The sequence below is a fragment of the Callospermophilus lateralis genome, chromosome 16, assembly GCF_048772815.1.
Source record: "Callospermophilus lateralis isolate mCalLat2 chromosome 16, mCalLat2.hap1, whole genome shotgun sequence".
Classification (NCBI taxonomy): Eukaryota; Metazoa; Chordata; class Mammalia; order Rodentia; family Sciuridae; genus Callospermophilus; species Callospermophilus lateralis.
In genome coordinates, this window is record NC_135320.1 from 69894825 (window position 1) to 69906774 (window position 11950).

The following is an 11950-nucleotide window of genomic DNA, read 5'->3' on the forward strand; positions in this document are numbered from 1 at the left end:
TCTTGCTTCCTTGTTCTTCCAACTTTTATTCCATCCAAGCCACCATCCTGTTAGACCGTGCTGTCCAAGCTTAGGGAGGGTCTCCACTTCAGTTTGCTATCCCACATGCCAATCATTTCCAGACACACCCTCATGGACACACCCAGAAACCTATTAATCATTGGTGTCTCTTAATCCAATCAACTTGACATTTCGAATTAACCATTACAGGGTAACATTAATATTTCCTTGCTGTCCCTTGCCCAGACATCTGGGGTTCTTATTTAGCTAAATTTTCCCTACTAGAGATGTATCCTCCTGACATAATTTCAAATCAAATTGCTTATACTTTCGAAAGAAATGAATGTCAAGATGGCTTCCATAGGATGTGTAAAGGATTTGGTTTATTTTGCTTTGAAAAATAGTCTACCTTTTACAGCCATCTTAGAAACTAGAATTTTGAACCTGTTTAAAGGAAGGGCAATTGTATTGGTGAATACGTGTTAACATTGAGTTTTCATCAAACACATCTGGCAATATAACTCTCATCTTCTATATCTTTATAGAGCAAACTTGAAATTTATCATTAGAATTGGATTTGGCTGCATCTAAAAGAAATAACATACTTAAAACCAAAGTAGAAGTTTATTTATTTATTCATGTAAAACATATCCAAGGGAAGGAAGTCTAGGTTTGGAAAGATGTTGCAGCCATCTAGCCTCCCTGTCTTAACTGCTTTGCCAGTATTTGCTCATGGACCCATAGGCTGCCAGAGTTCATTCATCACATCCCAATTCCAGGGATTAGGAGGGAAGAAGAGGAAAGAACAAAAGTGCCCATTGCCAAGCTAAGTCAACTTCCTTTAGTAGCCTTCCTAAAAGTCCTTGCAATGCTTACATATCTTTGGCTAGCACATTATCATACTTAACTGCAGAGAGAACTGGAGAATGAATCCTTTTATCTAGGCATCACTGTCCAAAAAAAAATCAGGATCCTATTGCTGCAAGGAAGAGAGGAGCTGGGCAAAGCAGTTCATGCTTATTATTCCAGTTACTCAGGAGACTGAGGCAGGAGGACTGCAAATTCCACCTCAGGTGAGGCAACTGAGTAAGGCCCTGTCTCAAAATGAAAGAAAAAGGATTGCAGATGTAATCCGATGTTATAATGGATTCAATTCCCAGTACTAAATTTTTAAAAAATTAGAAGAAGGAAGAATAAGAGGAAAAGGGAAAGTGGAAGAGGAAGAGAAGGAAGAAAAGGATGAGGAAGAGAAGATAAGAGGAGATAGTAAAAATTCACATTCTGTATCATATTTATTATATTGTCATGTAACCATTAAAAATAGAGAATGAGATCTCTGCCAATGGACCTTGGGGAGGTGTGTATGAGCATTTCTACAAGGATTGTGAAGTGAGAAAAGCAAAATGTATAGAAGTGATGGAATCTGATTCCATATTTGCATAAGAGTATCTTCATGTATGGATGTGCATGTGTATGCATGTGATATAAGTGTGTGACCATGGAAAACTGCAGAAGGATGCACAGTAGTTTGTTAACTTGTATCATATAGGTAAGAGGAGAGGGAATGAACACCTTTTTACTCTTCCACTTAAAACAGGATGAACTTTTCCTGTTTTGTAATTAAGAAAATTAAAATTATTAAAATGTGATAACCTTTAGATCTAACTTTACTAACTTTTCTGACAGATATGAAATTTCACAGTAAAGCAGTCCACAATGGAGTCTATCCTAGGAGATCTCAGTGAAGAGCTTCATACTTCAGTACAAAGCAGTTTCCCTAACTTGTTTTAATATATATATATTTATTTAGCTAAGTTGTTTATTTAGAGAGAATGTTAATTAGATAATTTAGAAAAAGTGTAGTAATCTTTCTGATGAAGGTAAACAAATATTTATAAACATTTAAATATGAGTATAAGGCAGAATAACATTACAATAGATATTTTAGATGAATTTTCTAATGCTTATGGAACTGAACAAAACCATACTTACATTTATGAAGTGAAATAGAATAACCATTATAAATTGTATTTAATGTTTATCCGTTTAATTCCACTTAGGCTATAAATCTTTCATTGAAAAAAAGTTCTATGTGGGAATTAGTCACACCTTTCAAGAATAAGTCATTCTCATGTCAGTTTGTCTTCATCAAAATTTCATGAAGAAAAAAATCCTTGAAATCATGTACAACATCTCATTAAAAATTATATTTGATCCAGACAGAATAAAGAACATGAAAATCATGAAAATAAATAAATAAATAAAAGAAATCTCTACCAACCTCAGTTGAATGTGAATGTGTATTTGGCATAGAAAATGTCCAGTATAGTGACCTGGTCACTGAGAAAAAAGCTAACAGCTAGCAATACTAAGACATTACCATTCCTGTACTGTAAGACTAAACAAAATAATGACCATTAAAGGTTTTAATAGCTCTTCCTGTAAGCGGCTCAGGTGATCTATGAAAATGGTATGCTACTCTCTTGATCTGGAAAACCCCACAAAAATCATGCAAATCAAAAGGTTCAAATCTTGGTGTTTACTCTAAGAACACACATGAAACTGCACAGGCCATCAAGGGTATGCATATCTGAAAAGCCACCAAGTACGTTAAAGATATCACTTTAAAGAAGCAATTTGTGAGCTGGGGTTGTGGCTCAGTGGTGGAGCACTCGCCTAGTGCATGCAGGGCCCTGGGTTTAATTTTCAGCACTACATAAAAATAAATAAAATAAAGTATTGTGTCTTCTTTAAATATACGTATATTTATAAATATACATATATTTAAAGAAGCAATGTATGCCATTCTGACATTACAGTGGTGGAGTTGGGAGGTGTGCCCAGGGTTTGGATGTCAGATTCTCTGGTCATTGAACATATCCAGGTGAACAAAGCACCCAAGATGTGCTGCCATACTTACAGAGCTCATTAACCCATCCATGAGTTCTCACCGCCACATTGATGATCTTCACTGAAAGGAACAAATTGTTACTAAACCCACAGAGGAGGTTGCACAGAAAAAAAAGATATCCCTAAAGAAACTAAAACAAAAACTTATGGCATGGGAATAAATTCAGCATAAAATAAATGCAAATAACATAAACAAAATCTAATAATGATATTATAATAATTTTCAAAATTTTTGATTTAAATTTATATCCAAATAATTTATTCAATAATGGCAATATTTGACTTCTGCCTTGGTGATGGCCAAATATTGATTTGCCATTACTAGTACATTTGGCATCTGGACAAAAGTGTATTAAGTGGATCACTTAATAAAAATATCATACTGGATAAACAGTGATACTTTACTTCAAAAGGTCATGAGGAACACTAATGAGCATAATAATGACCTAGGAAGATATTTTTAATAAATGTCACTTCCTTTCCAATACTGTATGCACCACCTGCCCATTAGTAGAAGAAAACTCTGGCATTAATACAAAAAAAAAATTAATGCTGAGGTTGCTAAGCTCTATGGTACAATAAGATATTTTGGAAGAAAGATCACATTCACATAACATATATTAGCATATTGTTACAATTGTCCTATTTTATTATTAGTTATTGTTAATGTCTTATGATGAGTTTATAAATTAAACTTTATCATAGGTATGCAAGTATAGGGAAAAAACCATAGTGTATGTAGTTTTTAGGTCTATCCACAGTTTTAGGCCTCCACTGTGGGTCTTGCAATGTATCCCCTGCAGACGTAGGTAGAATATTGTAGTACCCTTTTCCCTCACCACTTGTTCTGAATCAGAAATGGGCATTTAAAAAATGCACAATAAAAGCTTTTCCTACAAGTCCTGGGATCATGTTTTAAGAAACACTGCAGTAATATAAAATTATTTTCAATTTGATAATCAACACTCTAGGCTGTCTTCAGATTTTCATCAGAAGGGTAGTTGTGCAAATTGGTACTGTCATAAATGCAAAGCTTGAAAAAATTATGCTGTAGTTTAGTAAATTTAAGCAAGAACAACAAAATAGAATGTGGCTCAAATCCCTAGTGTTATACCACATTTTCCTTCATATTGAAAAGTAGCTAAGGAACTGGTAGACAGATCTGTGAGGCTACTTTAAAAAAGGTTTTAATTGTTTTTTTTTCAGGCTGGAATGGTATCATTTCTCTTTTTGTAGGGGGAGGATAATTGGAGGGGGAGTTGGCAGACAGTGATAAAGAGAGGATTCAAATCAGAACATAGTGGGCAATTATACTTAAGGACCACAAATCCAATCCTACACTGATTTTTCATGGCTTCCAGTTCCTAAATTTATCTTCAGTTCAATGAAAGCAGCCATCTAAGTGATGGGTTGGGACTCAGGTCAGGACTAACTTTATAGAAAACCTTAGTTCCAATTTCATAAACCTATATATTGAAATAAAAACCCAAATGCAAACAATACATTTCAATCACATTGTAAATCATTTTTCTGTAACAGTTCTTTCAATCTTCAGCCAAAACTGGAACTGGGACAAATTCCAAGCCAGGACAAAAATGAAAAATTCCATACTCCCTTTCCTTTGATTATTTTACCTTGAAGTGGATACTTAGCAGATATCCACTGGGGAACTCGAAGTTTTCTGATTCACTTTTTTTTACTAATCAAATTGACCAAATAATTTCTAAACCTTCAACCAGTTCTGTACCTTCCTGTTACTAGCCCGGTGTATAGATTTCCCCTGTCAGAAACTAAGGACATGAAAGTTGTCCTTAAAATGGAACTAAGGCCTGGCAATACTGCACCTTGTGACCCCAGAGACTGAAGCAGGAGGATTCTAAGTTCAAAGCCAGCCTGTGCAACTTAGCAAGAACCTGTCTTAAAATATAAAGTACAAAAGGGATAGGATATAGTTCAGTGATAGAGCAACATTGGGTTCAATCCCCTGTAACCCTCTCCCCACAAAGAAAGTTCTTCCAGGACACTTCCTATGAGTGATTAAAAATGGTCTTAAGGGGAGGATGAGATGCAAAACAGTGGGACCCTTTACTGAAACATATGGCTCCTGAGTGGGATTAACTTCTATGGGGTATAGTAAGAATGTGTGAACCTCAAGCTGGTGACCTACATTCCTCACACCCAGGAACCACATGCCCTTAGTATAACTTTTTTTTTTTTTTTTTTTTTTGTACTGAGGATTGAACCCAGGGGCATTTGAACATTGAGCCACATCCCAGGGTCACACTGAGTTCTTAGAGCCTCGCTTTAGCTGAAGCTAGCTTTGAACTCGTGATACATCTGCCTCAGCCTCCCAAGCCACTGGGATTACAGGTGTACAACATGGCTTCTGGCATTGTGCTTAACTTTTTTACAGGAAAGCAGTCACTACAAACCTCCCAAGCCATGGCTGTCCAATACAGACTTTTTGGTTGTTTTTGTGGTACTGGGGATGGAACCCAGGGCACTCTACCATGAGCCACATCCCCAGACTTTTTTTTTTTTTTTTTTTAAATCATGAAAGGAGGGTCTCACTAAGTTGCTTAGGACCTCGCTAAATGGCGGAGGCTGGCCTTGAACTTGTGATCCTCCTGCTCCAGCCTCCAAAGTCACTGGGACTACAGGCATGCACCCATCTGCCCTGCCAATATTGGCTTCTTTCCTTTTCTCACTTGGGAATTATAAACATGAAGGGCAGTAATAAGGACACATTCCATACTCCCTTTCCTTTGATTATTTTGCTTTGAAGTGGATACTCAGCAGCAGATATCCACTGGGGAACTCAGAAGTTTTCTGATTCACTTTCTTTATTAATCAAATTGACCAAATAATTTCTAAACCTTCAACCAGTTCCTGTTATTATCCCGGTGTAGTTCACAAGTTTCTGGAACATATTTGAGCTCAACACTATCACTTAACTATTTTTATACTGCCAGTCTTTGGAGGCTTGCTACGTGCAAAATAATGAATTAAACGAAGTGAGATCACTATCAGGCCGAAGTCAAGGGGCGCCCCGGCCAGGAACCGCGCGCTCCAACGGTTTTCCCGCGCCGGCCCGGGCCCCGCCCCCGAGAGCCCGCCCCTTAAAGCGCGGGCACGACGCTCCAAGCGTCCGATAGTCTGTGAGTGACGTAAGCCAGGAGGCCGGTCGGGGAAAACCCAGGCGATTGCTTCCGGGGCCATAGGTGCTTCATTTCCGGGAGGAGCCGGCACTGCGGGACCCAGGCGTGCTTAAGGCTCGTGCTGCGGTGTTCGGCCTGGTGGCCTCGGTCGGAGTAAGCCAGCCATGAAGATTACCAGGCAGAAACACGCCAAGAAGCATCTTGGCTTCTTCCGCAACAATTTCGGAGTCCGCGAGCCGTACCAGATCCTGCTGGACGGCACCTTCTGTCAGGCAGCGCTGCGGGGCCGCATCCAGCTGCGGGAGCAGCTGCCCCGCTACCTTATGGGGGAGACGCAGCTGTGCACCACCAGGTGGGCCCGGCCAGGAGGCGCAGGGATTGGGGGATGTGCTAGAGGCCTGCGTTGCGAACCCTCGAAATATAAAACGCCCCGCCCACGAGGAGTTGATGATAAGTGGAGGCCCCCTGGCAGTTGGTCTAAAAGTCTTCATAGTAGGCAGTTGTGCAGCACCCTGCGAATATCAGGTGTGGCTAGCCTGGCGAATAAGAACTAGTGTTTGGCAGTCAGGGAGACCTGGCATCGAATCTCGGCCCCACTCTTACCAGCTCTGTGATTTCGGCCGCGTTACTTAGCCTCTCAATTTCACATTGCTCAGATGCAAAAATAGAGATTATAAATACTTATAAGATTGTCTTAATGTCATGTAGAGCATTTTTCAGCACACACACAAAAAAACTCCTTTAAATGGTTGCTGGTATTTGCATAGCTGGTTAACGTGTATCGTCCATCTAGTTCTTTACACATGTGCACACACAAACACAGCTTTTACTGTGTACACTGTATTTTTTTGTCTGCTTTATTTACATCACACTATTTGATGGACAGGTTTGCATAGGTGGAATTTCTCAAGCAGCGCCGGAACTGGGTTGCAGATACCCTCAAATTTTTCATGCCCTTAGTTTTCAGTGCTGCCAGATAATGTCTTCAATAGCCTGGGCCTTTGAATTCATTGCTTCAGGCTATGAGCATTTTGTTCAGTTAGTCTTGTGTACCACAGAAATATTACCATTTAAAAAATTGTTTTGGATACCGGGGATTGAACCCAGAAGCGCTTAACCACTGAGCCACATCCTCAGCCCTTTTTGAGACAGGATCTCACTGAGTTGCTCAGTCTGGCTTTGGATTTGAGAGCCTTCTCCCTTAGCCGCCTGAGTTGCTACATTATAGACATGCACCACCATGCCCAGCTAGAAATATTACCATTTTTATAGCATAGTACCATGAAATTAAAAAGGTTGAGAAGTTCTGCATGAACATATGTAGTCTACAGCATTTCTTTTTTCAAGAATTTAATTTCTGGAAATTTTCAACAACACAAAAGTAGAATAATGTAATGAAACTATCACCTATCTTTTGCAGTCATCAACATGGCCAATCTTGTTGACTCTCCACTCCCCCTTTATTGATGGGTTATTTTATTTATTAACTATTATTATTGGGCTTGTATCATGAAGAGATAAAGAAGTCTTTTTAAAATCAGGATCCAGCGGGGCATGGTAGTGCATGCCTGAAAAAAAATCCCAGCAGCTCAGGAGGCTGAGAGGAGGATTGCAAGTTCAAAGCCAACCTCAGCAATTTAGCAAGGCCTTAAGTAACTCAGGGAGACTCTGTCTATAAATAAAGTATTTTTAAAAAGGCGGGAGTGCTGGGGATGTGATTTACTGGTTAAATGCCTGTAGGTTCAATCCTCATTTCAAAAAAAACCCCTAGGATCCTGCTGGGTTTCTGTTCTCCCGACTAAAAGGCTCAGGGGTCACTCCAGCTAAAACTGGGCTAACTGGGCTGCACGAAATAACCACACAAGAGACACAAATACCTTTTTCTTTGGGGTCGCTGTGACAGCTCCTCTGACCTTAAGAGTCCACAGAAAGAGAGAGAGCCGGAGCACGCACTGACACCTTTTATTGAGGAGAAGCTATTCAAATGAGGCAAGGGGTCAGGTTTCAGGAGGCTGAGTCTATCTTCATGATGTCCACTGTCAGCAGGTTGACTGACACCTGGGTAGGCCACACCCAAGGACACAGTAAGAGAAGGGGGGACACACAAGGCACTTCCATGGAAGATTCTATCCTAAACAGGGCAAGGAATTATATTACAGAGGAACAGGTGAGCATAGCTTCACCCATGGGGCTGTAGCAAGACACACCCATAATCCGACCCTCGAACCAAAGAAGGTTGGGGAAAGCTCTGCCTCGTTTCTGTGACTGAGCGCCTCAGCACCCAGCCAGGGAGTGTGACCCAGTCATGTGTAAGGTTGGTCTCCCACAGGATTCAAAAAAGATATATAAATTGCTTTCATTCTACAACTCTTTAAGATTTTCAAAATTATAACAATTTATCCTTCCCATTTTTTATTTTTGACATGTTTTTGAGATACTGGGGCATGCACTTGCTAGACAAGCAGTCCACCTGCACACCTGCAATCCCAGCAGCATTGAGGCTAAGGAAGGAGGATAGCAAGTTTGAGGTCAGCCTCAGCAACTTAGCAACACCCTGTCTCCAAAAAAAAAAGGGGGGGGTGGTAAGAAAAGGAAAAGGAAAAAAGAAATAGTGCAAGCTTAAACCTGGGAGATAAAAGGCTTCACCCAAAATTTTTGTGAGGAGACTGCTGAAATAGGTAGAACTAACCAGCCACTGATGGGATATGGGTAGGAATGAGGAAGAAAGGTCAGTTATGATTTCAGATTTCTACCTAAGATGTCTGAAAAAATAATGATTCCAAAAGGATACCAAATCTTAGAGGGGAAATTTGCAGTTAGGAAAGTAGTTTGATTTTAGACATGCTGGATTTAAAGAGCTGATAGAAGGACAACCAGGAAGTATTCAGTAAGTCTGCAATTCCTGAAACAGGTCAAAACTGATTACTGGAAAAAAATTAAATCATCTTTCTTAAAAAACAAAATGAAACTAATGAGATGATAGAGGAGATGAAGCAAGGAAAAGTCTGGCAAGGACTGGGTAAGGTTGAGGAAATCTCTGGCTCATTGGTGTTCTCTCTCTCTCTCTCTCTCTCTCTCTCTCTCTCTTTTTTGTTAGTGGGAAGAAGTGCCTGAGTAGCCTTTCTTATTAAAATGTTAATACAAGTGGGTCTCCATAACTATGAGTGCGCCATCTGTAGATTCAAGGAACCTTAGAAAACATTTTGATGGAAAAATTGCATCTGTAACAAATGTGTAGAGACTTTTTTTTTAATATTATTCCCTAAACAACGTACTATAACAACCCTATATAGCATTTACCTTATGTTAGGTGTTAGAAGTCTCTAGAAATGGTTTAAGGTATACAGGAAGATGTGTTTAGATTATATGCAAAGACTGTGCCATTTTATAGAAGAGATGAGTATTCCCAGTTTTTGGTATCAGTGGGGATCCTAGAACCAATCCCACAAAGAAATGAAGGATGACTGTACTTGGTTCTTCTATAAGAGATGCAGACTAGGGGATGAGAGAGGAGCTAGAAATTTTTAAAAAATTAATATCACTGTGTTATTCCAATTTGGGTAGTTTACACATGAGACTTTGAGAAACATTGACTTATATTAATATGAAAATGCAGACTGAAAAGAGGTTATGATTTTAAACATCCTCATGACTTGAGAATTTTTACTTTTCTGAGTTGAAAATATACAAATTTTGAGAGTATACACATTTGCACTTGAAGTAGAAGCCTGTCCACTGGCAGCGAGCAAGGGATCTGTTGTCAAACTGTTGGATTTATGTCTTGGCTTTTCTACAGTTGCTTGAATTGGAGTGTGTTAATTGAAATCTCTCAGAATGGGAGATTTATTTATTTATTATCTATTTATTTATTTATTATTTATTCTCTAAAATAATAATAATTTTAAAGTAACTTCATAAGTTATTTTGAGATAAAGCAAGAATTTATGTGAAGAACAATTTGAATGGGCTGAAGATATAGTTCAGAGGTACAGTGCTTGCCTAGCATGGACAAGGCCCTAAATTTGATTTTCAGCACTGCAAAAAAGGAAAAAAAAGCAATGTGCATGCTGTCAGGCACATAATAAGTACTAAGTAAATTTTAGCAATTATATTCTTTCTGCTTGGCCCATGCATTTTCGAAGTCTTTTAAGATTAAAATAGCTACCTTATGACAATTTCAAATCATAATGGTATAGTTTTACATTTAAAAAAAAAACTTCAGTATTGTGTTTTATACTTCCTTTTTTAAAAAAGAAATATCTTTGTTATAATTGTGGGCTACTAATAGCATTTTTTTTCTTGTCTTTTTTCAGATGTGTGTTAAAGGAATTAGAAACATTGGGAAAGGATTTATATGGGGCAAAACTGATTGCACAGAAATGCCAAGTTCGAAATTGTCCCCATTTCAAGAATGCAGTGAGTGGATCAGAATGTCTGCTTTCCATGGTTGAAGAGGGAAATCCTCATCATTTTTTTGTGGCAACACAGGTATTTTTGAACCACAAATCAATTTTAACTATTTCTGTATTTTTAAGTATATGGAGCTTTTTGTAATCAGAAAAAATTTGCTGAAAGTGATTTAAAAAATATAGATCTTCATTTTCAGTCAATAAAAGGAATTGTCATTTGAGACTATGCGAGAACCTGCAGTATATTGAATTTGCTCTTGTCACTGAAGTTTCTTTTTTGAGAATGAGGAATTATTGATATAGAAATGTGTGATTTGTTTTAGGGTTCTTCAAGGGAAGATGGTCAAGAAGTTCATATGCACACTGATTTGCTTAAATATTTTCTTCCAGAATTATAAACTTACATAGAGGCAAAGCTGAATCTAGAATCCAAGTCTTAATTTCTGTTTCTCTTAGCACTTTTCTTCCTTCCTTCCTTCACCCTTGACTATTGACAAATCCAGTTCATACTTCTGCTACTTACACTGCTTGATCTCAGTTTGTGTTTTCCTTCCTTTATTATAAAATATACCCTTAGTGAGACACACTGATTTAAAAAATATAATTTGTGTTTTATTTTTGGTGCACCCCTATTAAGTTCTTAGGAGCCTATATAAGTTACCTTAATTGACATATTTGAACTAAATAATTCTATTTTTCTTTTTAATAGGATCAGAATTTATCTGTGAAAGTAAAGAAAAAGCCTGGGATTCCTCTGATGTTTATCATTCAGAACACTATAGTCTTGGACAAACCTTCTCCCAAAACAATCGCCTTTGTTAAAGCTGTAGAGTCAGGTCAGCTTGTCTCAGTGCATGAGAAAGAAAGTATCAAGCAACTCAAACAGGAACAGGGGTTAGTGAAAAATCCTGAACAGAGAAGAAAAAAAAAGCGCAAGAAAATAAGTGGCCCCAATCCTCTTAGTTGTTTGAAGAAAAAGAAAAAAACAGAGGACACAAAATCGCCTGCTTCTAAAAAGAAAAGAAAAAGAATAAGAATTCGGAACAGATCTACCTCCAAAGTACTTTCTGAGAAGCAGAATGCAGAAGGATAATGAATTCTTTGGATACTTTTAAAGACATTCACGTGTGAAAAATTAATTTACTTTAAAGACTATATTTATGATTAAAGATTAAACTTATTTTTATAAATGAATAATGACCCATATGCTTTTTCCTAAAATAACTTATAAAATTGAGTAGTTAGGTTTAGTTGTGATAGAGTGCACTTTTTTCAGTGGTTTTGATAGAGATTTTTCATTGTAAAATTATTGTTTCCTATCTCTCCCAAATGTTATATGCAAATAGGTTTTAAAATCAAACAGTTTGGGGCTGGGATTGTGGTTCAGTGGTAGAGCGCTCGTCTAGCACGTCTGAGGCCCTGGATTTGATCCTCAGCACCACATAAAAATAAAGTTATTATGTCCAACTACTT

At 38.0% G+C, this 11950-nt stretch overlaps 1 protein-coding gene across 1 annotated transcript; it reads left to right on the top strand.

Annotated features, from left to right (window-relative positions):
- The first annotated feature begins 6154 nt into the window (after positions 1-6154).
- On the top strand, positions 6155-11674 carry Utp23 (UTP23 small subunit processome component). Its single transcript, XM_076836122.2, has 3 exons — positions 6155-6420; positions 10382-10556; positions 11187-11674. Exons 1-3 carry the CDS (start codon positions 6233-6235, stop codon positions 11568-11570), a joined length of 747 nt encoding a protein of 248 aa, XP_076692237.1. The 5' UTR covers positions 6155-6232; the 3' UTR covers positions 11571-11674.
- Positions 11675-11950: the final 276 nt, after the last annotated feature.

Excerpts from the sequence above, each read along its gene's own strand:
- Utp23 (XM_076836122.2), top strand. The coding sequence starts at position 6,233 with ATGAAGATTACCAGGCAGAAACACGCCAAGAAGCATCTTGGCTTCTTC. Across the intron at positions 6,421-10,381 it reads ACGCAGCTGTGCACCACCAG|ATGTGTGTTAAAGGAATTAG; the intron begins GTGGGCCCGGCC and ends GTCTTTTTTCAG. Across the intron at positions 10,557-11,186 it reads ATTTTTTTGTGGCAACACAG|GATCAGAATTTATCTGTGAA; the intron begins GTATTTTTGAAC and ends TCTTTTTAATAG.